Here is a 25,334-nt window from a genome sequence, read left to right on the forward strand (position 1 = left end):
AGTGGTAGCTTGCTGAGTTCAGAGGGGACTAGTCGCCAGGGGTGATGCTGCAGAGTTGGTTTGTCGTTCCGCGCCGGCGGCGCCGCGGTCTCGATGCAGGAGGCGGCTGTGGTCCGCCGTGCCCACCGTTAGATGCGCCAAGTTCGTCGCTTCGAGCTTTAATACACGAATTTTGATAGAGTTCCTGTGTGCTCGGAGGACGCGGAACTTTGTCGGAATCAGAGTGACTGCTAGGTTAGGTTTGAGTCTGAATGACTGTCTGTCGGGTGTTATCCGTAAGGGGCTGTCAGGCTAGGGCTCTTGAGTCCGATCTGAATCGAATCAGACTGCGCAGAGCAGTCGGAGTCAGAGCCAGCGGGGCTGTCAGATCGGACGAGGCCATCAGAGAAGTATCAGGTCAGGTCCCGGAGGCCGGCAGAGATGTCAGGTCAGGTCCCGGAGTCCGACAGAGAGGTCAGGTCAGATCCCGGAGGCGGCGGCGGCGGCTCCCCGGCGCTGGTGGCGGTGCGCGGCTCCCTCTCAGGTAGGACGGCCCCGCAGGGCGCTGGCTGACCCTCTATCTCTATCTGAGACTAACAGGCCGCCGCCGGCCCAGCCTAGACTAGCGCGGTGACCCGCCGAGCTGCCCGCCTGCTCAGCTAACCCGTGTGCCGGCCCGCTCCGCCCGTCTGTCCCCGCCTTTTCCCGCCGCACATCCGCCTTTTCCGGCCTCTCCGTGTGCCTAGCTAGCTTCGCCGACCCACCCACCAGCCATGCGCGCATAGAGCATGACCCTGGTGTCCTTATGTGTTTGTGTGTGCGTGCGCGTGTGTGTGCCGTGTGTCGGTGATGTCCCGTTAGTGCGATGTACCCTGTCGTGTGCGGTGTGTTACCGGCTGCGCCCAACTGGCCGGTCCTGTGTTGTTTGAGCTCCAATCTCTCAACCGGCCTGGGAAAGTACCGGATGTCCAGATAGCCTGACTGAACAGGTACTGGCTGCCTGTCTGACCACGACTTGCCGACTCTCCTGTTCCATTGCGCTCCTGTCTTGCCCTCTCCTGTTTTGCCCTCTCGGGTGTCCTGTCTCCCTGTCTAGAAGTGGGCGGTCACGCTACTATCTTGTTTTGTGTCCTATCAACATAACCCCCTTTTCAGATCTATCAATAACATCTACTCTTGGAGCTCACTGCCCTCAATCCTTCTAAGCACATGTCTCTCTCTGAGTCTGGATTTATCTTCACGCCAGCCACTGACATGCCCTTTAGCCTCCCTCCCTTTTACTATCTCCTGATGGCTGGCCGCCTCCATCCACCGTTAGTAGTCGCTCCTGCCTCCACTTCACTGCCTGCTGGCCGCGCATTCCCTCTCCCCTACCGGCTTCTGAAGATTCGTTCCTCTACCCTTCTACCGACTCCTGGCTGCTCCCTGCCGCTCCCTTCCCGTCTCCGGTCCTGTCGAACCTCGTCGGCGTCTAACATACCTGCCCTCCACCCGCCTACAGGTGATGGTCACCAACGTCACCTCGCTGCTGAAGACGGTGAAGGTGGTCGAGGACGAGCACAACCGCGGCACGCGCGCCCTCGAGGCCACCGTGGAGGCACTGGCGCAGGAGCTCAAGGCGTTCGACTCGGCCGACCCGCCCAAGGGCAAGGTACTGGAATTGGGTGAGGGGTTTTCACGAGGGGTGAAAAAATAGGCTACTCCCTCTGTAGTATGAGTTTCGTCGCTACCAATCTGATAAAGTGTCAACTAATGTCTTGTAATCGCTAATTATTTGGACATTTCTTGCCCATGGTCCATATTTTTGACCGTTTGTGACTGACCCCACTGATCTTTGACTGATCTCTGACATGTAACCTTACCACTAACCCGTACACCACCGCCGTGCGCCCTCAGGTGACCCCGGAGGAGCTGATCCGTGCCACCAAGCCGGTGACGCAGGCCACGGCGCGCGCCGTGGCCGCCGGTAACAGCTGCCGCCAGGATGACGTCATTGCGGCGGCCAACGCTGGCCGGAAGGCCATCGCTGACATGCTGACCGCCTGCAAGGTACCTGGAAACTACCTTGTATTTATGCTCCACAGTGTCAAACGCTGCTTCCGCAGTCACCGGAACTAGTTTGTGTGTGTAGCAGGTGTAAGTTGCGGTCATATTGCTGCGATCGGGATTTTTGCACGCCAAGTTTAAGCGTTTCCTGATCCTCTGTTAACGCTGTCATTTCCTGTTGTGCGGCGCAGGGCGCGGCGTACAGTGCTGAGTCTGCCGAGCTGAAGACGCGTACGCTGGAGGCGGGTCACAGTATCGCTGCCGAATACCGCCGTCTGCTACAGTGGGTGCTGACCATCCTCAACAAGCCGACCGTGGAGTCGAAGCAGCAGCTGCCGGCTGTCAGTCGCCAGATCGCCCAGTGTGTCACGGAGCTGGTGGCAGCCGCCGAGCAGCTCAAAGGTGGGTCTCACGGGACGGGACGGGGGAGGTGGGGCACTCCGCGGCAGCAGCCGAAGGGACGGCGGACGGCGGGCGCCAGACAGCCGTGAGTCCATGCCAGTGTGACGGTGATTAATCCGGTGCAGGCGTGCGGGCCGTACCGTGGCTCCTGCGTCTGTCCCCCGCTCGACCCCCGCTTTAGACACCGCCCGGCTGCGTGCTTCGTCCCACACACACACAGCTCTAGGGGCTATCTCAGACTGTAGCGCTAAGCAACACCTAGCACTAGACTCGCATAGAGCACTGCACCGTCACCGGCCGGCAGCATTGTCTTCTTGCACCAACCGCACCAGCACCAGTATCGCCTCCCGCACCAACACAGCACTGTCCGCCGCGCCCCGTAGGTAGTGGCTGGACGGCCGGCTAATGTGTGCCGTGTGCCCGTGTTTCACCCGCGTGCCGTCTCTGTGACTACGTGTGTTGGAGAGAGACTGAGGCGGGAGTGATGAACTCAGTCTTTGGACATTGCCGGATATTGCTGCGGCTCAGTCCGCTTGGTATTCCAGCAGCCTAAACTATAGGAAGTTGACGATCTTGTTATTCGATGACACTAAGATCCGAAAACTATACAGTGGTCACCAGCATTGTTGGTCGCTTCATATGATCTGAAATATTCCGAGCAAGGGTTTTCATCCATGCTATGTTTTTAATTATTTTAGCATTAAAAAAACAACAACATTATATCCTGACCAAAACAGAGTTCGTCACCGCGCCTCAGTCTCTGCTCCAGCCCTCCCTGTGTTTGTGTGTCTGTGTGCGGCCGGTCGCGGGCTCGTCTGCCCCTCCCCGGCCCTGTCTGACCGAGCTGTGTGCGCGCAGCTGAGAGCGGCGGTCACTACGGTCTCCATGGTAACGGTGAGTCTGTGTGTGCTCTCTCTGTGTGGCTCCGGATAACCTCCGACTAGACTAGCAGCAGACTAGCAGCAGACTAGCAGCAGACTAGCACCCACCTAGCTCAGTCGACAGAGTGGAGCTGATCTAATTCTTAGGCGGCGGCGCCGACTGCGGGGTAACTGCCTGCGTCTCTCACTGATCTCGCCTGGTTCGAGCGGGCCCGGCGTGGCTCGGCGTGGCTCCCAGACTCTGCCAGTCCTTTGCGGACGCCGATCTCCGCATGGGAATGTCCTTCTTCGCTGGCTGTCTCTCTCTTTCTCTCACCCTCCTCATCTGTCTGCGTGTGCTGTGACTAGCTGAGGGACGGCGGAGGCTCGCTAGAGTCGGACCGACCCGCTCGTGCCTGCACAGTAGTGACCCAGGACGTCTTAACGCTCCTTGTAGAGAACTGATACTGATGCTCGAGCTGATGCTGGGAAGACGAGTGCGTTCGCTGCGTGGAGCGTCTCATCTAGTCAGTGCTTTGGTTCGGCACTGGCCACTGACCCAGCTAATGATTACTTTTTAAGATGTGTGGATTCTTGCCGAGACTAACAGTAGCATGTAGTTGCAAAAAATATTGATGTTGTATGACTTACATAACGTGTCAGGATATTCAGCTCAGTTGGTGGCCTGGAGAGCGGTTTTGCTGAAGTTATGTTTTGACTAAAGTTTACGGCGGTAATGTAAGTTTGATGGTTTGGTCTCGTCGCAAAATGTCTCCCCGGCTCATCAATCATCTCTCCTCTGTCTGTCTCTTCCCACTACTCGCCCGTCGTCCGCCTGTCCCTCTTCAATTGCCCTTCACCTCACCCACCATTCTCAACGCCCACTCAACCCCTCACCAGACGCCCGTTGTCTCTCTTCACCCGCACTTCACCTCACTTCTCTCACCAGTTTCAGCACCCTATCTTGCCCTCCATTCCCAGCTGCATTTTAGCCTGAAATCCTTCCTCACAAGCCCCCAGTCTTCCCTCACCAGTCCGCCCACCCTCGCTGTCTTTGCTGACACTCTTCCCGCCGCCCGCCCGTCCAACAGGCAGTGACTGGGTAGATCCGGACGACCCGTGCGCCATCGCCGAGACAGAGCTGCTCGGCGCCGCCTCCTCCATCGACGCCGCTGCCAAGAAACTGGCCGCCCTCCGTCCCCGGCGGCAGGTCAAGGTAGGTAGCTGAATAGGAGAGCGTAGAAAACTTTTTATCGTTGTTAGATTTACAACCCAGTGAGAAAGCTGCTTTTGTGACGGGTAGTTAAACTATGCATGATGGTGTGCTGACGGAGAAGGGAGCGACAAGTCATCAGGGATTGCCGTGTCTTGAACCGCGTGCGATTTGAAGCACTCACGACAATGTATGCTCATTGCTGGCTGAGTAGCGATATGACGTCTTGTCTTTACCAGGTGCAATGCGTCTGTTTACGGCTCAGACAGTCAGTCGTCCAGAGCTGGCCCGGGAGACCTGCCCCCGGCGGTCAGATATGTTTGATATTCTTGGTTGTGTTTTCAATCAACCAGATATCAGACATATTATTACCGACGGGAGGCGCTGCCTCCGTCCCGGGCCGAGCCACCGGCGCTGTGTCACTGACCCGACTTCTGACCCAGCCGTGACCTGACCTCTGACCCGTGACCCCGTCTGTCGCCACAGGAGGCCGACCAGGATATGAACTTTGACGAGCTGATCCTGGAGTCATGCCAGTCGATCGCGGCGGCCACCTCTGCGCTGGTGAAGGCGGCCTCCTCCGCACAGCGCGAGCTGGTCGACCGGGGAGTGGTGAGTGCGGGGAGAGGGGGACGGAAGGGAGTGGAGAGTCCACGGAAGGGAGTGCGGAGAGTGTGGAGAGGGGGGCGGAGAGTGCGGGGAACAGGGAAGGAGAGGGTGGATATGCGGGTAGGGGAGTAGAAAGGAAGGAGAGATGGCAGTGGTAGGGGTCAGGAAATGCAGGCATCAGGGGCTGGTTTAGAATTTAGATGTCACGGAAGGAGAACTAAGATTACAATCACATATGTGCGCTGTGGACATATTTGTTCTGTGTCAGACCAGAGACTCTGCCGTCCGCTCTCGGCTCTCAACACGGCGTGTTCTGTCCGGGGACGGGGCGGGCTTTTGTATCGTGACTTTCTGTCGCTCTCTGGCGGTGTACTGTGCTGTCGCTCTGTTAGTCCTGCCGTAGGACAATCCTGCCCCGCCTGTGGCGTGCGCTGACGGACACACCCTCCTTCCATCACCGTATCGGGCGGCACCCGCCCGGCTGTCACCATTGTGTTTGGGCTCGTCACTGTCTCTCTCTCTACCGCCGATATGCCGGTCCCACACGGTGACCCGCGCTCAGCCAACAGTCTGTGACGGCTTCGGGGGGACGCGCCCTGTCGCTTCCATTCCGCATCTTCCTAACCAGCCATCCTAAGATAGGTGGCTTATCTTTTACTCAGGACCGGTCTCCCCCAAACCTGCCTCTGCTCCTGTGGGGTATTCCTTTGGGTAGCTCCCCGCGGTAGGCACTTCCCGTCTTTGTCTTTGACATATAGTTCAGCTACCCCAGCCTCCTCATTCAGATCTGACCTGTCTCTCACCTCTGAACTAATTCCGTCCGGCTCTGCAGGTGAGCCAGCGTGCGCACTACTCGAGCGAGGACGGCCAGTGGTCGGAGGGCCTCATCTCTGCGGCACGCACTGTCGCCGTTGCTACCCACAGTCTGTGCCAGGCGGCTAACTCGCTGGTGCAGGGACACTCCTCCGAGGAGATGCTCATCTCCGCCGCCAAACAGGTCAGTCACGGGCTGCGGTCGGCTCCCTCCTGAGAATGATTGGTGTGAAAAGTGGTAGACGTAATGCCAATGTGTTGCTGTATGTTTGTATTTTCCAGTTTCAACGAAGATTATCTTCAAACTTCAAGCTTACAACAAGGCATCCTCTTGCCACCTTTTCCACGTTGTAGCTCCTCTTACATCATACAAGATAATCAGATTACTCGACTTTTGTTGACTTTTGTTTATAATTCCCTGCGTTTAGTATTTTTCTACAGAGCCTGTTTCCTCACACTGACCCGCGTCAGTCTCAGTAACACATCCCTCTCGCCCTGTCCAGGTGGCGGGCTCGACTGCCCAGCTGCTGGTGGCCTGTAAGGTGAAGGCCGACCCCGACTCGGCCGCCACCCGCCGGCTCCAGGAGGCCGGCAACCGCGTCAAAAAGGCCACCGACAACCTGGTGCGCGCCGCACAGCAGGCCATCGAGCAGGACGAGGAGCGCAGCCTGATCCTCAACAAACGGCTCGTCGGCGGACTGGCCCAGGAGCTGGACGCGCAGAGCGACGTGAGTGCCGCCAGAGGGAGAGGTGATGTGTGTTTTGTGAAACCCAACACCAGCCGCGGGGTATAGTCTGCGTGCAGGTGTGGTTTGACTGTGTCTTGTGTTGTGGGCGGTGCTGACCGAAATTATAGGGCGCCGTCAGTGTTCTTTTCTTTATTTGGTTTGCCTTTTTTTAACTGGCTGACGAAAACTGTCTCTGTTACATTTTTTTTTTAAATGCTCTCGAGAGTTTCTATATTGCGCTGCGGAGATGCTGAGCGCTCTCCCATCCGTCTACCGCCGCCGCCGTTACGCTGTGACGCTGTCTTTTCTGGTGTCACGTTGTCACGCTCCCCGTGCCGTCCCCCGCCAGGTGCTGCGGAAGGAGCGAGAACTGGAGGACGCCCGGCTGAAGCTGGCCGCCCTGCGCCGCGCCAAGTACGGCGAGGGAGGCGACAGCGAGGGTGAGGGATACCTCAGCGGCTACGATAGCTCCACCAGGTAAGATGAACGGCCGGTCCGCCGAGGTTCATAATGAACAGTGCTGCCGTGCAAAGGCAAAAGCGATTACGCTAGGTCGAACTGTGAGGCTCTTATCTGACGTAATGACCTAGTCTGACCTGACGTAATCGTTTTTGCCTTTGCACGGCAGTTGGCGCCCATGACGCCTACTACTGAGAATTGGCTGGCGCTCAGCAATCGTACTGGTTTTATGGACTTTGTAATGAAGGTTTTGCCATCCTTCTACGTACACATCAATCTAGCATTACATTGTAATGCTTTGGTGTCTCCGTCTCTGACGTCTGTGCATTGCCTCTTCTCTCCCTTCCTCGGCCCCACTGTCACCCCTCTTTAACTCCTCTCCGCCCTACAGGTACGAGTCCTCTCGGCTGGAGACCTCGCGTCAGGACGCCAACGGCGCGCGGAACATCTACTACACATCTTCAGCCCACTCGACGCCCCAGTCCACCCCGGGCAACACGCTCAAGAAGACCTCGTACAGCGTGACGCGCGAGTTTCCAGTGAACCAGGACCCGGCCTCGGCGCTGGCCGGCGGCCTCTCCAAACTGACCATCGAACGGTCCACCGCCAGGTGAGCTGTCAGGGATTTTAGTGAAGGAGCGGGTTCTCCCACTTCTTCACTAGGCTAGGTGCAGTCATGGTCTGATGTCTGAATCAGTCTGTGCACTGTCAGATGTACGAGCCAGTCTGTACCCTGTCTTTTGTCCGACTTAGTATTTGCTCAGTTGTAGATATATTGGACATGTATGATATAGTACAGAGCAAGTAGTCTACGAATATAATTTCTTTTTTAGTTGAATCGTAGACTACTTGCGCTCTGTACCATTTGCTCAGTTGTTCGAGTCAGCCTTTGCCCTGTCTATTGTCCGAGTCGGTCTGTGCCCCGTTTGTTGTCTGAGTCGTCTGTGCCCTGCGTGCTGTCAACTGTCCGAATCATCAGTTATGTGCCCTGCCTGTTGTCCGCTGCCGCCTAATTCTGATATTCTCTCCCTGTTCAGCCCGCTGGCGGACCGCGGCGCGGGCTCGGAGGCCGAGATGGACAGCTCCATCACAGAAGGACCCAGCTTCTCCGAGTCACTCAAACACTTCAAGAGCTTCGCCGGCGGCCGGTCCGGCAGCCCGGCGAGCAACTTCAACAAGGTGAGGCCGCCGCCCGTTTGGCCAATGGACGACCTATGCAGGCATTTTGAAGGAACATTCTAACGATGAAGCTGTCTCAATGAGATGGTCTGTGTTTAGTAATGCGCAGTGAAGTGGCCAGTGGGTGAAGGAATGACATCTGTATTTTGTACTGGAACTGTGCTAGGTTGTAGCAGTACTGCCAATGAAACCAACTACCGTATCCTTTCCTACCTACCATTGACCGTGTCTGACCTGCCCTGACCGTGTGCCGGCAGTCGTCGACCAGTCACTACAGTTCGTCGATGACGCGTACCACGGGCGGCGGCGACCCGCTCACCTCGCTGGCCTCTGCCGAGCGGATGCTCAGCCAGAGCTCCCAGCGCGTCGAGAAAACGGTGACAATGACCAACACGAGCCGCTCGTACCGCAGCGGACAGACCTAGGGGGCGGCGCCGCGCCGCTGCCCGCCGTACCGCCCCGCGGCCAGGGAGGCCGTCAGGTGCCGCCGCTGAGAGCTTGGGCCGGCCGCGACCGTTCGTGAGCCGCCGCCCGCCGCGCGCGCGTGCGCCTCTGTTGAGAGCTGTGTATTGAATGTGCGTGAGTGATCCTGCGTGCCTATATGACCACTATAACATGTGTCGCGCCGCGCTGCGCGCCGCCCGCTTGTGTGCGAGTCAGCGTTCAACATATCACAACTAGCGCCGGTCGGAGAGGGCCGCGGAGGGCGCCGGGCCGGCCGGGTCGGTGTGAGGGCCGTGGGCTCCGCCGCGCCGCCGGCCCCTCCGCGCGCCGTGTGAATCACCGACCGACTGACCGACTGACCAGACGCCGACTCCGACTCTGACATTAGCGTGTATATTCGCCTGCCCGCCAGCGCCCTACGGCGCCGCGCAATGATAACGCCTTATACACACACACGAGAGCGCCCGCGTAGATTATGTCTAGTATTATAAGCGTTTTATAACAATGGTCTATTTCCGGTTATTGACGGCGTAATTTGGTGTTGTACAAAACTAAGAGGAAATATACTTTTACCCCAGAGTCTGTGTGGGGCGCTGCAGGATTGTGTAGAAGTTCCTTCTCTGACCGACAGATGGCAGGAGCGGCTGGCCGGCGATTGGTTCGCCAATTGGGTGACGTCACACCAATCGATGGCCGCAGGGGGAGGGGGGGGGGGAGGGCGTGTCACCGGGTCCATCCGGCGGACCGGACCGGCGCCGATAACGACTCTATCGATCCCCGGCCGGCGCCGGGCTCCTCCAAATAGGTCTCCTGGTGGCCGCCCCCGGCGAGCGGCCGGGTGGGAGGCGCTATTTTCGGCGCCGTGTTGATGCTCCGGTCACAGGGTAAACCACGGTGGCGACCGGAGCACAGCGCCCTGATACACAATCCCTGGCCGGACTGTGGTGAACAACGGGAGGCTGCGGTTTATAAGTGTTGACCACGCCCTCTGCGCTCATTTAGAACGCATAAGGAGTCCGCCAGGGCAGAATAATCAATGCCCATATTGCAATGCTAGAAATAGGTCGCATTTGACATCAGGCGCCGGCTTGAAAGATTTTACCAAATCCAAATTGAATTAATTCACCAAATACAAAGAAAGGTTCCATCAAATCTTTCCTTTCTTTTCGCAATGTGACACAAGAAGACAAAATTGATCATTCCAACAATCTACGTTAAATCCCTGTACGCCAATAGCAATCCAATAGCGACCAAAGTAACGCCGCATTTATGTAAGCTGTGACAGCATAGGTAACAAGCGGCTATCATCTATCGCTCTCCGTCGCGTCGGTGGCACTCAGAGGTGACAGGTGACGCGCCGCTAATCTGGTCCGGAGACGCGTCCGGCGGGGCACTGGGTCACGGGGTCCGCTAGCGTGTCCTATCGGGGCGCATCTAGGCCAGTCGGCCGGCTGAAGGTCACGCTCTAGCGATAGGTGCGATTGAGGGGGACGCGCGCCGAGTGGGCGGTGTCACGGACTGCCGGCCGGTCAGGGGTGACGCCGGCCGGCTCTGGGTCGGTCAGGCGGTGTGAAGAGGCTTGACAAAAGCCTCTGTGAGGCTATAGGCAACCGTCTCAGCCCGACGAGCTCAGTATCCCTTTAGTGCGGTTGTGCCGTCATCCGGTAACGTCAAATATCAGTAAATGTCACATCAAACACGTTAGGTATGACCTGACCTACCTGTATTCACACTTTTTACAGCCAAAACAAAACAAAAGAATGGAATGCATACGCCCCATGCGCGTGGGCCCCCGATTATGGGGCAAGCATAGCGCAGTTTTGGCAGGGACGCGGCCCGGCGCGCACACAGCGACACAAACGGCTGCGACCGCGCACAGTCCGAGCGACGGCTCCGGGCGGCGGCGGAGACCGGCGCGCCTCGGAGACAGTCGCCGCGCACCGAGAAATAGAACAGGACCAGCACACACGAACCGGGGGGACAGAGAAACAAACGACAGTCGCGCCGCGGCGCCCGAATGACAGCGGCGGCGGCGGCGGCAGCGGAGACAGCGAGGCAAAACGAGCTAGAGCTAGCAGTCAGTCTGGGGCCCATGCACTCCATCGCGGCTCCGATTCGCTCCGAGGCAGGTCACTAGCAGACACTGATGCGAGGCGAGTGAAGTAAGACGTGATAATATTATCCACTCTCTCTCTCCGTTGAGCACACGCATAAAATGAGGACCGGTCAACGTCTCGGAGGGGAGGGCAGTTACAACAGTGCGCGTCCACATGCGGGTGACGGCTGCTCGTACTTGGGGAGAGGAGCGACATTCACACTAGATACCCAGATCAGCCTTTTCGGTGGCGAGGATTGGGTGGGAGGAGGCTGGTTCGAACGACGATCGGTGAACGGTCGGCCTGCTGGCCCCGCGCGCAGAGTTCAGTACCTGACGAGCGGTGCATATTCAGGGCTCCACTCCTACTTAATTGTAGAATAACGTCAGCCATTGCAGTCTGAGAAGATAGATTCGAGATACGAGTGTGTGGAACGATTCTACATCGCCGTAGGTTCCGGGCCAATAAAAGCCACGCTGTCGGTCGGTGGATTCGTGTGCGGCCCGCCGCGGCCGCCCCCACCCACCCCCAGCGGTCGCCGCCCCACACGACCACTGCGCGCGCCTGATCAGCGGGCACAGCTGCCGGACTAGTCGGCCTGTCTGTCTGTCTGCGGGCGGCGGCCGGCCGGGCGGAGGGAGGGGAGGGGGCGGCCGGCCGGACCGGCGCGGACCGGGGGTACACAGAGATGGGTCGGACCGCCGACCAACGCAGAGCACACACATGTCTCAGCTCCTCCCACTAGCCTCCTAAATTTTACTGACTGATTGAATATAAATCAACTAAATTCACCGTACAATGGCCATTACCTAAACACCCACGCGTGACAGGCCGGCCGGTGTCGGCGGGCGCTCGGCGAACCACTGGTACCAGGGCCCGCCGCTAGTCGGCGCCACGGCCGCGCCGCTAGTCGCCCTCCGCCTTCATGCCGCGCACCTGGCCCTCTCGCCGTTGCTGGGGGGGGGGGGGGAGGGGTGTCAGAACAGAGCCACATGTGGTGAGGACTGAGGAAGAGGGAGGGAAGAAAAAACAACGATCCACACCTGACACAGCATAGATGAGTGATGGGGAAACGCGGCCGAACGGAGCTTACGCGCAGCGCGTAAAGCGTCCAACTGATGACACATCGTAACAGACAAGGTCTTACGAGCGTGTATGTTTGTGTTGCCGTTTAGGGCAATCCAGGTCAAATGTGCCCATAAAACAGCATACGCACTCGACCACGCCGCGTACGACCTCTCGCACACGCCACAACACCCTCCCGTTCCCCTTCCCCCATTTTCACTGCCTCCCCTTCCCCCCAGCCCCCGTACCGTTCCCTCCCCTCCAAGCCCCTCCCACACACGCCTGCATCCCCACTCCGCCCCCCTTGCCGCCCGGGAGTCTCTGCAGACGTCTCACCTTGTCCAGGTCGGCCTTGGTCTTATCCTCCAGTTCGCGGATGTCGTCCATCGTCATGCCGTGCCACTTGTCCAGCCAGCAGAACACCTGTCTGTGGTCGGTGGGGAGGGGCGCCGGTCAGCGGGGGCATTGGCAGCGGCTCCTACACACCCCGGCCGGCTGCCAGCCGAGAGAAGTTCCTACTGTTAGGAAAACAGACGACGACTGGTCAACGCCCTGAGTCGGTGTTAAACATGACAGCATTCTGCACTTACTCAGCGGAATGCCGAGGAAGCTATTTCGGTTCAGGTTTGTTCGATAACAGCGATTGTAATTTGAGCAGGCAGATAAAAATGGTCGTAGCGTTAAGCTCACTCAGAGGTCATCAAACTTCCCTAAATCCGATTGACCTGACGCGCTCGATGCCGATCAATGCATCCATTTTATTCAACCAAATCAGCACCTTCCAATATATGCCTCGTGCCGCAGCATACGCTAATTTCCACCTCCCACATCCAGCAAGCCAGCCACATAGAAAGATGGCGGTGGCGGGTGTCCACCTCCCAGATACAGCTGGCCAAGAGCCACAGTAATTAGTTGGCGTCCGGCGAGGTACGGACTGGGACAGCCAAACTGGCCCGTCCCGAGTCCCCTCGTCTCTCCCACGGCAGTCGGATCGGCCCTCCCACTTCCGCGGCGGTCAAATCGGTCCACTCTCTTAACTCCTCCCACGGCAGTCGGGTCGCCCCCCCCCCCCTTCCCACGGCAGTCGAGTCGGTACCTCACCCATGCCATAGTAGGCCAGTCGCCTCCCCTCCCACGGCAACGCAGTCTCCCGTGGAAGGTGACTGTAGCCAGTCCCCCCTTCCATTCGCCGGCAGCCCAGACGGCCGCCATTGTACACTCTACGAACCCATTCAGTTACCATCCCCGCCAAGGCTGACTGAATGCGGTGGCAGCGACCGAACCTCGTCGTCGCCAACTGCCCACCCGGTTCCAGCAATTGCGGTAAGTACCGCGCGGCTTAAAGGGACACTCCCACCTTAACATTAGTTTTGAGTTGAGATAGCCAAATTGGTGGCCATGGCCTGCAAATACCGGTTTGGGCACTCACAACATCGAAAAATGCTTTAATTCGAAGATATGGAATTTCAAACTTGCAGTTTTCGGATTCTAAGGGGCTAATGCATTGGAATGCCCCCTTAGAATTTGTGACGTCAGCGGAGATCTAACGATTTTTAAATCTAAGACTAAAACCATCGTTAACACGTGGTGGTATACGCTGCTTTGCGCGCAACGTCTGCCACACTTTAAGGCTGCCAAATTATTGCTCCAAATAAAGTCGCTAGTAACAGGGGAGATCTCAAAAAGTAAACAAAAGTAAAAGCCTAATATCTTGAAAACCAGTGAATATTTTTCGGTGAAATTTGGTAGATATTCGTTTTCGCTCTTTCTGAACCAAGGGACATCACTTTCATGCCAATTCATTAACTTTTTTGAAGGTGGGAGGGTCCCTTTAAACGGCCCACGGCAAACAATACCCGAGTGACGTCACAGGCCTCAGTAAACGTCAGAAATGACGTCACGCGTGCAGTGTCAACGCGGCTCGGGTGAGCACGAAATGTCACCGCACGAAGACCGCACGAAGTGGTGCAAAAGGGTGTACCAGATCCCAGATACATACTATCCCTACTCCCTGGGCAGGAGCGTGTAGTGTACCCTCCCCGGTCTTTAGAGGAATAAGATGATAGGCTCCGATTTATAATTTCCAATCGGACTTCTATTCAATGCAGCATATACCTACGTATTTAATCTTGGCAGTCATTTTGGGCCATTAAATCACCATTATTGACCTACGTTCGGGGTAAGCAGAGTGTAGTCACTAAAGGTAATTGAACATCTAGCCGCATTATTTTCCAGACTGATTGTCCCGAGCATTGATCTGCAGTTAGCGTGTCGCGTGCCATACTGCAGGTAAATTCCAGAAACCGAGGCCTTCCGGGTCACGCAATGCCGGATCCTTACGTGGATTTGAGCAGAAAACCCCTAATATTTACGGCGAACTGTGCCAAGCTAATGATCCACCAGCCTAGTCAGGGTATTAATGAAATATCTTCAGAGCTGTCCGCGGCCCATCTAACGGAAAATCTGACCTTTTCCATTCATTAAATTCTTTTCATTCTTCTACATTCACACTCTTCCATTCACTATATAGTATATAAATAATGGAGGAGATTTTTAGACTAGCCTTTCCTGGTCCACAGCTCCATCCTGTGACCCTGTCACCTGCATATAGCCTACATCACCCTGCCTCACTGCACGTCGCCCATCAGCCGACAGACCCCGCTACGTCACCTCCCCTGCCCACAATCGGCGTGTTACGGAGCGGGGCGCGGCTGAGAGGGGCCGGGGCGGGGGGGGGGGGGGGTGCCAGGCGCAGCTCGTCGGCCGGCCGTGGGCAGGGTCAGGGCCGGGCCGGCGGCACACCGCTGAGGAGGGCGGCGCTCGGCGTGATACCGCCCGGCCAGCTGGGACAGGACCTAGCCGGGGCATTCCACGTCAAATCAAACACCGAAATCCGTCATCCCCTTCGATTTTTCTGAAAATTTGTAGGCAGACTGGGCATGGTTCAAAACTGAGTTACGTATAATAATTTCGAAATTTGATAACGTATCGCTGAGATATAGGTCATCGAATATAGCGAAAAATGCCACACATCAGTTTTTTAAATGGCTATAACTCTGGTTCCTTTTCTGGTATCAAAATGATATTAACAGGGTCTTATAGGCAATTGATAAGGCTTTGATTTTTAATTATAAAATTAAATTGAAGTGACCTTGAAATGCATTTGACCTTGAATTAAAACAGAAAAATTTAAATAGCAAAAAACACGTCACTTTCGATTTGGGTAATTTTTACATATTATGTCCGTCACAATGTTCCTAACCATCTGTGAAAAAATTGGAGTGGGCCATTCATAACTTTCGCGGCAAACGCCGTTTTCATGCATCAACATCACGCAACCGCGCGTGACCTTGAAAGACAGAGTCAAGACATGCTTGCTTGTGTACACTTTCTGAAATGAATGATTGCTGATTAGTGATATCCCAAACTCTGCGAGAACGGAAATGCATAGTTATCGTAGTCAAGCATTCACGTTCCATAGTAAAAGTGTCTCAGGCAAACGGTATTTTGCGGTGAATTTTGAGCCGTGTGGAAATGCATCATGAAGTAAATTCAACGAAAACATTATCACGCAACGATATCTTCACGTCTTTTGATCTTCACTATACGAAAGAACATAAATTTTTTTAGTATGTATGGGGAATTTCTAGTTAATCCAATAATAAATATGGCAGTTAGAGGCCTGCTAAGAGTAACATGTCGCCGGCTGAGGCGGGCTCGGCCGATGCGGGAAACGCAGCAATCACAATTTTGTGTTTACACGTTCATATTTCAATTGTTTACCAACCGATTTTCAAAATTCTTTTACCATAAGATTGCCTGTACATTTCTTAGTCTTCTCACAAAATTTGACGCGAATCGAACGTAATCAGCGGTAGGGAGCGCCATGTAAAGACGGAACCGTTCCGTTCCGTCCCGGCACAGTCTACAATTCAGGCGGCGCGTAGCGGTCGGCGCCGGCTGCCGAGTCGCCGCGTCGCTGCGGCGACAGGATGTTCACTTTACACCGCTATTACTAGAACAGTTGTGAACCGATTTTCTTATTGCTTGCACGACGAGATGTCCAATTCAATTCTTGACAGGTAGCCATAATTAATTTCGCATTAATCTTATGAGACATTGGCGAAAAACAGGAGGGGTGGGCGAAATTCGCTCTTCCCTCTCCACTGCGCGTGCTAACATACGTTTGCATATGTGCAATTTTCTTCAAAACTTATGAATGGCCCACTCTAATTTTTTCACAGGTTGTTAAGAATATGGTAGGCAATAAAATATATGAAAATGAGCCAAATCGAAGGTGACGTGTTTTTTGCTATTTCAATATTTGTGCTTAAGAACAGAGTTAAGCAAATTTCAAGGTCATATATTTAAGTAGGTGCAATTCTAAACAAATGCTTAAGAAATTACCTAAACAGTAAGGTTTATTTCATTCAAATCAAACAAGTACAACCAAAGTTATGGTCGTTCAAAAATATAAAGATGCAACATTTTGTAAAAATTTGATGCCCTATATTTAGAAGACCTGTGGTCAGAATGTGCAAAAAACATCAAAGTAATGTCCGGGGCCACACAGGAACTCGCTCACAAATTTATAATGAAATCGCTGACGGTAAGGTGCAAAACAGCCGATTTTTGTTCGATTTGACGTGGAATGCCCCAGCCGCTGCCGCTCGCACGGGTACCGCGCGGCGGGCCGCGACTGCAGGGCGATATAGCATGCCCCTGGCGCAGTTTCAGCGCCGTGCGCACTACACTGGCGGGCTGCCGTCCATTGAGTCACCATGGTAATATCAGTGAACCGCCAATATGCACATTCAAAGCCTCCGCTTATTGTTATAACTCCAGGAGCTCCAGGAGGGCTATAGCCCGCTGTCATTAACAGTTATTGGATAAACCAACTATCACCCAGTAAAAATATTAAATAATATAACAATTGCGAAACGACATGACGCGGCCGACGTAACAGCATCAACCGTGCACCAGTATTGCACAAAGGGAACAGTAATTCACTGTTGGACCTATATTATACGCTACACTGATTGTGGTGTCTAGTAAAAAGTGATGCTAAATGACTATGCCGCTAAAAGCCATTCCTAATTTAAGCACACATTTCAATGAATCTACCAGTGAACAATAATACGCATTCAACTAGCTTAAAAAGACACTGCGGATTTACTTCAGCAATAAACTATTCGTATGCAATAATACAGCCTGATCTAAACAATCTATTGTATTGACACAATACTATATTGCTCTCCAAACAATGTACAAATGAAGGGTTGCCTACCTGACTGGTTGCCACACCCGCAGAGCTGCCACCCCCTCCAGCCACCAGTTAGTATCGCTTCAGAAAGCCACTTATCCAGCGCACTAAGCAGCAAGCCATGCACCGACACCGGACGGGGCGGCGGTCACCGCGAGCGACCCATGCAGCCGAGACCCCACCCGCCGCAGCTGATCTCCTCATCATACCCGGGCGTGCACGGAGAGCGACAGAGGGCAAAGAGAGAGGACGGGAGGGCGGCAGGCCATGCGGGGTGCTATCCGGGCGTGCACGAGCCGACAGACCTGTGAAAGTTAGTAAAGAGCCTCTGCTCTGCCGAAACTATGAAACGTTCCACGCGGTTCTGCAGGCCGCGCCACTTGAAGCTGACCGTGACCAGCTTGTAGCAGGTCATGATGGGCGACACCTGCCGCCGGTGGCGGGTCACGGCGCATGCGCAGTGGACGGTTAGTGGCGGGCAGTGAGAGAGAGTGAGTTAGGCAGACGGAGACAGCGCGGAGCACGGCCGGGCGGCGGCGGGGGGCGGCGGGGGCGTGCGCTACCTGTGGAAGTTGGTGAATAACCGAGGGTACTGGTTCATGATGAACTTCTCCACCCGCGACTGCAGGCCGAACCACTTAAACTCGACGGTGACTAGTTTGTAACAGGTCATATAAGGCTCCTTCAACTGCCGGGCACACACGCAGACACGCAACACAATCGTCAGACGACTCAGAAGGATATCGGCCAGATGGCAAGGACGGACACTGGCTAGACGGATATGGGTCAGACGGTCAGATGACTCAGACGGATACCGATCAGATATCGGCCAGACGGATACGGGTCAGACGCATGTTGGTCAGACGGAGAGGTATCGGTCAGATGGCTCAGATGGGCATTCTGGCCAGACGGATATCGTCAAACGGACACCAGTCAGACGGATGGCGGTCAGACTTATCAGACAGATACGGCTTGGCCACAGATACAGTTGACAGCAGTTGACGGCATTAGACGGTCACCGGTATAAGACAGCGAGATAGCTGCGTAGGCCGCAGCTGCTTCAATGAGCACTGAACACTACATTTTTTTTTATACCGAAATAGGGTATCAATACAGGATGCACCAAGCATAACCGCGTAATTTAGCCCATTTCTCTAAGTTGGGTCACTTTCGGAAATGTAAGATGATGCATTAAAATGTCGACCTTTAAGATGTTTAATGGTCGATAAGAGGTCGATAAGATAACACGCTAACTTAGCCACACTAAACTCCATCGGCCACTATACATAGATTGCGGCGCGTTACCCCCGATATACGCCAGTCACCTTGGGTTCCGTCACATAATCGATCACTTCACAACATCACGTGTACGTCACTGTACCACTTCAGTTGTCACCGAGGTCTCAACAAAGGTCACCAGTCACCGCTGACATAAGTACAGACAGCGGCGAAGGCAGTCACGATCAGACAGCGGGACAAAACTCGGGTCACAAGCGCAACACAGGTTACAACTGTATCATCCCTGCCAGCCTCCCGGTTCTGCAGACTGCGTCTCTCGCCGGTCAGGGGGGCAGTATTTCTCGTCGGTCGGTCGCCCCGCCCGCAGCGCAGTGTCGTCGCTCCGCCCGCCCGGCTCCGGTCAGCAGTGTTATAGCACAGCGGCGGGACGGACAGTGGACCACCTCAAAGCGACTGGACAGCGGTCACAGACAGAGACGGGGAGAGAGGCGAGGTCGAGAGGAGAGAGCACCGCCCGGCTGGAGCGGCAGCTACCTGTGAAACGTCCTGAACACGCGCCGGTACTGGGAATCGATCATGGCTTCGACGCGCCCCTGCAGGCCGAATAACTTGAAGTAGCCCGAGACCAGTTTGTAGCAGCACATGATGGGCTCCTGATGGGAGGTGTACCACTCGTCAGGGCGAAGGGAGGGCGGCGAGCCATCCCCGGCGCGGAAACAGCGGTGATCCGAGAGAACGAAAACATTACGAAAGACCACCGACGGCACAACAGGGATCCCCGGACAGAATGTGACAGACGGGACCAGCCTCCACCGGACAGAACAGGATCGACAACACGAATGAACATGAACGACAACACGAATGAATGAACAATGAACCGGACCGGACAGGACTGGATTGAACGACACAGAACTGAGCCGGACTGGACTGAATCGGACTGCGCTGGACCCCACCGGGTACCTGTGGAAGTTGCGGAAAATGCGCTCCTCCTGGAACATGATCATCTTCTCTACCCGCTTCTGCAGGCCGAACCACTTGAACTCGGCCTCCACAAGTTTGTAACAACATATGACCGGCTTCTAAAATCGGACATCAGCAGGACACACACATCAATATCAACAGCCATGTCTGATACAACGGGAATGACAATTGAAACACACATAATCATGCGTATCCCCACAAATCGGTTCCAATTTCTAGAAATACATACTCTACTCACAACAACATCACAATTGAATTGACCCGGATTATAAATCGCCCCTACCAATCACCCTCCTTCCGGTCGGCTCCCGGCTTCCCGGCTGGCCGGTCCAGGGCTTCCCTCCCCCTCTCCTCCCCTCGGCGTCGGCGGCGACGACTGACCTGCTGCTGCCAATTGCCCACCAGCGGGCCGCGTCCCGTCTTGACCGACTGGAACTTGGTCGGGTCCTCGTCGGTCTTGTAGTCGGACGAGGGCACCGGGTCGTTGGCAATGTCGATCATCACCACCTCGCGCTGCTTCAGACGGTCTGGAGGCAGCTCGTGCAGCTGGTGGGGGTGGGCGGTGAGGGGCGGGGCGGTCAGGTGCGGGGAGCATGGAGGGAGGGGGGGGGGGGGGGTTGGCACGGGGAGCCTGGGGAGTCGGAACGGTTGCTGAAAGACGAATGGGACAGTTCGGTTGCTGAACTAAAATATGCATTCCCCGTCCCGTGCAGCGAGGCGGAAATACATTCGATGCGGCAGCTGAAAAGGTGACGGGCGAAAGGAGCACGGATCATGAGAAAAAGGATGCGCGGGCGATCCCGCAGCCACTAACGGCGACAGTTTGAACTGTTGAACAGTTGAACTGACACGGCAGTTGAACTGCCATCTGTCAGTCGCCCTTGTGTCGGCCGGTGATGACAGCCCCGCTGACTGACACTCGCCTCATCGCTAATCCCCGATCTATAGGTACTCAACAGCACTCATTAGTGTTGGTCGAAATTACTATCCACCTGCCGTCCAGCAGCATTTGTCACGTAACAATTCCTCGATGTGTTCAGTGTCGGGACTTGGCACACAGCCCCCCAAAGTCAGGCCACCAAAACACGAGCACGCATACTGACGCGATCATTGTCAATTTCCTTCCTGAGCAGTGGAGGCCTCTGACACAGCTGTTATGCTGATGGTAAGTTGACAGTATGGAGACGACCTGCCGCGAGAAATGCTCCCCGGCCGCGCGCGTGGATCGACTACCGAGTGAGTTGGATATGGTAATATGCCAGTCACGCCGCTGGGGGTACCGCAGGCGGCCGTTGGACCACTGACATACAAGGGGAGCATGCTGCTCCGCCCTACTCCAAGAAGACAATTCGAACGTCTCCCAACATCATTAACCCGAAGGGCAATGTTGTCTGCACTGCAGACTGCAGGCTCTGCAGCAAATTAACGGACCAGGTGGTAAGGTTCAGCTGGTGTTTACGAAACACGAACACTGCGACAGTGCAGCACACGCTTAGATGAAACACTTCCCCGTAGGTCGGTGAAATCGCAGCCGAGTTCAGCGACCAGCGTGGTGTGGTTCACCCCTCAACTCACTAAAGACAAATAAACGGCTAGCCTTATTGCGAGATAAAATGTGGGCACTGGAGTCGCCACCCGCGCATTCGGTTGCATTATCTCGTGAACATTCGCTTTGCTGAATCATAATAGCACGAACAGACTATAGAAGTCGGTCCACACTCACAGTCTCGAGAAATCATGAAATGCACAACGAGCAAGTAAGAAACCACGCCCACGGATCTAGCAGGTGCCTAATGAGATCATTTTTACTCAGGGAAGCAGTTGAGGCCGTCCCGATGCGTAGATCAGACGGTCAAACGTTTACGTTAAGTCAAACAGTCGCTATATCATGGAAGCCACGATTCTGAACAATGACTGATGTTAATTTACTATCCGAGGATTGCATAATATGACCAATGATTAACCGCAGACGTATTGTAACCGGTCACGCGGAGAGAGGCATGCAGGGAGAGCGATCACACTGAGCGCGAGCAGCTGTCAAATAGGCCACGTAAGAGATGCTGGTCTTTAAGAAAAAATCAATATGAAAGGGACTTCCCCAGCCAAGATCGAAGCACATGAACTCGAGTCATAGGCTATCTCGGGCCACTCGAACATCTTTTTATATTGTTTGATAAAAAAGACCTGCTTAGCAAACTGCTCCCAGCAACCATTTCCAAATAACTTGGAGAAAGAGCCTGGATGAAACCATACGCCAAATTGAGATTGGATATTGCTCTATCGCTTTTAATCTATGCGTTATTTGTTTACGATGGGCAACCATGTATAAAATGCCGCAAACCCCAAACAGCTCCACGCGAAGCCGCTCCAGCATTGAGCTACGAACAACCACGTCAAGTACCTACCCTCCCCGTCCCCGATCGTAGACAGTCCATAAGAAACGCGTGGTGTTACGTGAGCTAGCCACGTGCGCTATCCGCCTCATCGCGTTATCAGATGGTGTCACATTACACGTCGATTACAGAGACGCACGCGGTAGTAGGACACTGGGTCGGGACATGTGCGTTAGTGGCATTTAATGAAATCGGTAGTACACGACAGGAGATTTCATTGCCAATCGCATACACGATAGCCTAATGGTGGTTGTAAGTTCAAACGTTCCATTCCAATGTCAACTAAAAGTCACAATCTACTGAATACCGATCACTTAACGATCAATTACATGGTGATTCATTTCGACTTTTCTCGACTATTCACTGAAATCAAACACTTGCTGCCGTCACCAGCTAAATAACATCCACTTTTTTAGTACATAATTTGTCATTACACAAGCTTTGCCACAATGTCACAATACCACCGGAGCTTCGTAGACGACACGTAGACACACTATGAAACATACGGACAGGGCTCTGGTGCCAACTTCAAAGTAAGAAGCGTTTGTGTGTTACTGCCGTTCTGGGCAGCATTGCGCAAAGTTTGCCAAACTGCCGTCAGACTGCCAACCAGCCATGGTCCAAACGACCCCGTCCTCGGAAGATGCGTCTGCCATACTTTCAGACCTGGCGAGTGTTGAACTAAAAGTTGAAGAAGGCACCTCCCAACATTCAAATATCACCTCCTATGTGGACCAAACGTCACAACACACCCAGACATTTACAGAAGAAATACCCTGGCACACTTGACTGTTGGACGGCTGCCGCAAGAATATGACGTGTGTCAACAAACGGCAAACGCTTAAGAGCATATAAGCGGCATAAGCGGCAGGTTTCGCAATCCCTGGAAGCAGATGGCGTTTTGCCCTGTACTTTGCCACATCACTGTCAGTATGATAATGATGATGATTCTGAGTTTTGGACCCGGCACGGACTGCCAGTGTCAGCAGGTGAATACAGTCCCGGACAGCCGGTAGGCCATGTCGATGACGGCGTCCCTGACCCGCCCGGTCCTTTGGCAGCGGCGTCACAGAGTGCCACAATCCTTAGCAGCGGCCACCCGCACCATCCCAGTCCTTTGACAGCGGCGTCTCAGCCGGCAATTATCACCAGAACACGGGATGGGCGTCTTTGAGGGACAGTGGGCGTCGGAGGGAGCGAGAGTAACCCCGTCTGAGAGCCGGGGGTGGGTGTCTCCGGGAGCGGGCCTGGAGAGGCCGCATCGGTCCGCCCTGAGCGGGGTATATCTACTCACGTTTGGTGTTTGGCCGGCGTCCGGATAGTGGTACGTCTCAATCGTGATGTGAAAGTTGTCCTTCATGTAACCCGGGTTCTGAAAAAGGCGCAACATTATCAACTATGGTAACTGCATCATTTAGGATGCGATAATGTGGCGCAATCATAATTACGATAAAGTACTATTGATCTCAAGATAAGGGCCCAGGCGACCAGCTGTAGTTTTGATGCGGTGAATACCCTTAGTCTCGCCACAGCTCGGGCCGAGCGCACCCCTCCTCCCACCCAGCCCCACCCCCACTCGAGTTGTGGCGAGAGTGAGGGTATTCACCGCATCCGAACTACAGGTCGCCTGGGCCCTTATCTTGAGACCAATAGTTCGTTTGGGCCTACGCCAATAATAAACTTAAATTAATAAGGCTTTCTTTGGTATGAAAAAGATATACCATGCGGTGCTCATTATCTGGAAAGATGTCAGCCTAAAAAAAACCTGTAGGCTCATGCGACCTAGAGGAAAAGCTGCGAAAAGTGTTTGAACATGACCCTAAAATCTCCATCAGCAAATAAGATCAAATAATTCAGTGTTAGAGCACCTACCGTCAGTACAGTTTTGCAGTAGGGGTATGCATTCCATGCCTCTTCGTGGATCTCGAGGGACCCCTTGGGTGCCAGCAGCCGGATGAAGCTGGGGACTTTGCTGAAAAGACAAAATATTTGAGGATGGATCACAACAGCCTTTTCACTTTTGTTTCACAGACTTTTCACAACTTGGAAACCAAAAATATACAAAAAGAACTGCAAACAAGGCTTTCAGACATATCAATATCACTATTTGTGCATTGCACACTAGGTACATGTCTAAGGAAAAATATAAAATAAAACATCAAAACAATATGCAATGCATGAATGATGGTAAATATAATTTGAAACTCACCTAGCTAAGTGGTAGATTTTGTACGTATATTGACCCTTTGTGAACTTTCCTCCCAGGAGTGGCACATTGTCATAGGGTTCATTTTTCAACACCTCAATGCCCTCACCACCACCTGTTTCATTTTTGCTTGCTTGTGCTACTGAGTACAGTTGTCCAACTTGGTACTGAAATGAGACACATGCTGTCAGATCTACATATGCCTGAGCCATAGGTTCACCATAGACCATCCAGAATGTGGCTGCTCAACATCCATTCATCCCATGAGAGATGATGACCAAAAGCTTAATACAAGCCTTTTATGCAAATAAAATGTTAAGAAGGCTACATATGCAACAGGCTACATATATAAAAAACCTCATCAAATGTCTTAAGAAATCCTCCTTCAATGGGTCTATATTTGAATCTCAGGAAATCCCATGCATAGAGAGCTTTTGAGTTAAATACAAGTGTCAAACACAAAACAAGTCACATAAAATCAATCTACATCTCAGTTCTCACCTCTTCCACTGTGAGTGGCAGCACAACTCGGCTGAAACAAAACACAGTGTTAAAAGCTTTTACAGAAACTACAAAAAACTCCAGAGAGCATAAGGATATAATCACAGCAAGAACAGTGGGGGTCCCACATATTCAGTGGGTTTCCAGCCAACTAAATTTAGTTGCTTAATTATAACTTCTGGCATTAATTCATTTTATCGTATGAATTAGCTATGGCCTATACGTGCCAGTCCATAGACCATAGGTACCAGTATTTCTTCTTCGCCAGACCACTAACTGAAAAAGGTAGATAACACTGAATGTACTACTCACGGTTAAGTAGTATTCAAAAAGAAAGCAAGAAAGCCCTTGGTAAAATTACAAAAAATCAACATAACCTCACAACTACTCATCAATAGACGTTTAAGACGCAACAACGATATCGAGAGATGTGGTAAGCATAGCGCAGCACACCGTTGGAAATGAATAATGTGTTATTTTTTGAAGCACTTACTATTCCTTGATGAGCATTCCGAATTTATTAACGGTGAATAAATTATCTAAATCCCTATAACCCTCCCACACACAAGCACGGAACCACAACGCTTTCCACGATACGATAAACACGCCCCACGTATTTCGCTGATGACTCAGAATATCCCATGCTTACAAATGACGTATATTAATTTTAAGAAAAAAGTTTCCGTTCTTTTATCAGTGAGTAAGTCTGTGCTACAATTAACTTCATAGATTTCAAGATAACTTAAGCATCGAAGTCTTATAATGGTTATTCAATTGTGAGGTTCGAATATTTAAAATAAAAGTATCATGTTTACGTCATCCTTCAAATACAAAGCATTCATAAAGGATTCATGTTTC

At 53.5% G+C, this 25,334-nt stretch overlaps 2 protein-coding genes across 11 annotated transcripts in view; one reads left to right on the forward strand and one right to left on the reverse strand.

The window, feature by feature from the left end:
• The window catches only part of LOC122379496 (talin-2-like), a 64,693-nt gene extending 55,384 nt beyond the window's left edge, over positions 1-9,309 (forward strand). For 5 of the 7 annotated variants that reach the window (XM_043361753.1, XM_043361755.1, XM_043361756.1 and 2 more), the window contains 12 exons: positions 1,481-1,630; positions 1,876-2,028; positions 2,217-2,427; positions 3,286-3,321; positions 4,379-4,503; positions 4,987-5,112; positions 5,942-6,106; positions 6,426-6,650; positions 7,000-7,127; positions 7,501-7,719; positions 8,147-8,288; positions 8,546-9,309. In XM_043361753.1, coding sequence (XP_043217688.1) covers positions 1,481-1,630; positions 1,876-2,028; positions 2,217-2,427; positions 3,286-3,321; positions 4,379-4,503; positions 4,987-5,112; positions 5,942-6,106; positions 6,426-6,650; positions 7,000-7,127; positions 7,501-7,719; positions 8,147-8,288; positions 8,546-8,713 — 1,848 coding nt within the window. In that variant the 3' untranslated portion in view covers positions 8,714-9,309. The remainder of the gene's footprint in view (positions 1-1,480; positions 1,631-1,875; positions 2,029-2,216; positions 2,428-3,285; positions 3,322-4,378; positions 4,504-4,986; positions 5,113-5,941; positions 6,107-6,425; positions 6,651-6,999; positions 7,128-7,500; positions 7,720-8,146; positions 8,289-8,545) is intronic. The other 2 variants (XM_043361754.1, XM_043361759.1) reach the window with 1 other exon arrangement.
• Positions 9,310-10,438: 1,129 nt separating this feature from the next.
• On the reverse strand, positions 10,439-25,307 carry LOC122379498 (phosphatidylinositol transfer protein alpha isoform-like). Of its 4 annotated transcripts, none has more exons than XM_043361760.1 (9): positions 24,970-25,307; positions 24,477-24,507; positions 23,979-24,142; positions 23,642-23,741; positions 23,064-23,141; positions 19,758-19,922; positions 17,720-17,844; positions 12,230-12,320; positions 10,439-11,782 (listed from the first exon to the last, which is right to left on the reverse strand). In XM_043361760.1, the coding sequence occupies exons 1-9, from the start codon at positions 24,984-24,986 to the stop codon at positions 11,735-11,737; spliced, it is 819 nt and encodes a 272-aa protein (XP_043217695.1). In that variant the 5' UTR covers positions 24,987-25,307; the 3' UTR covers positions 10,439-11,734. The 4 variants fall into 4 exon arrangements, with proteins under 4 accessions (XP_043217695.1, XP_043217697.1, XP_043217696.1 ...); XM_043361762.1 differs by lacking the exon at positions 17,720-17,844 and adding an exon at positions 19,356-19,474 and having other exon boundaries at positions 24,970-25,092; XM_043361761.1 differs by lacking the exon at positions 17,720-17,844 and adding an exon at positions 17,462-17,583 and having other exon boundaries at positions 24,970-25,084.
• Positions 25,308-25,334: the final 27 nt, after the last annotated feature.

The sequence above is a fragment of the Amphibalanus amphitrite genome, unplaced genomic scaffold (assembly GCF_019059575.1).
Source record: "Amphibalanus amphitrite isolate SeventyFive unplaced genomic scaffold, NRLGWU_Aamphi_draft 000079F_arrow, whole genome shotgun sequence".
Classification (NCBI taxonomy): Eukaryota; Metazoa; Arthropoda; class Thecostraca; order Balanomorpha; family Balanidae; genus Amphibalanus; species Amphibalanus amphitrite.

What these genes read in the sequence shown, in the direction of transcription:
- LOC122379498 (XM_043361760.1), bottom strand. An exon ending in ACGCCGGCCAAACACCAAAC is followed by an intron (nt 19,923 to 23,063) that starts GTGAGTAGATAT and finishes CACCCCCACCAG; the next exon opens with CTGCACGAGCTGCCTCCAGA. An exon ending in TTATTCACCAACTTCCACAG is followed by an intron (nt 12,321 to 17,719) that starts GTAGCGCACGCC and finishes CACCGACCACAG; the next exon opens with ACAGGTGTTCTGCTGGCTGG.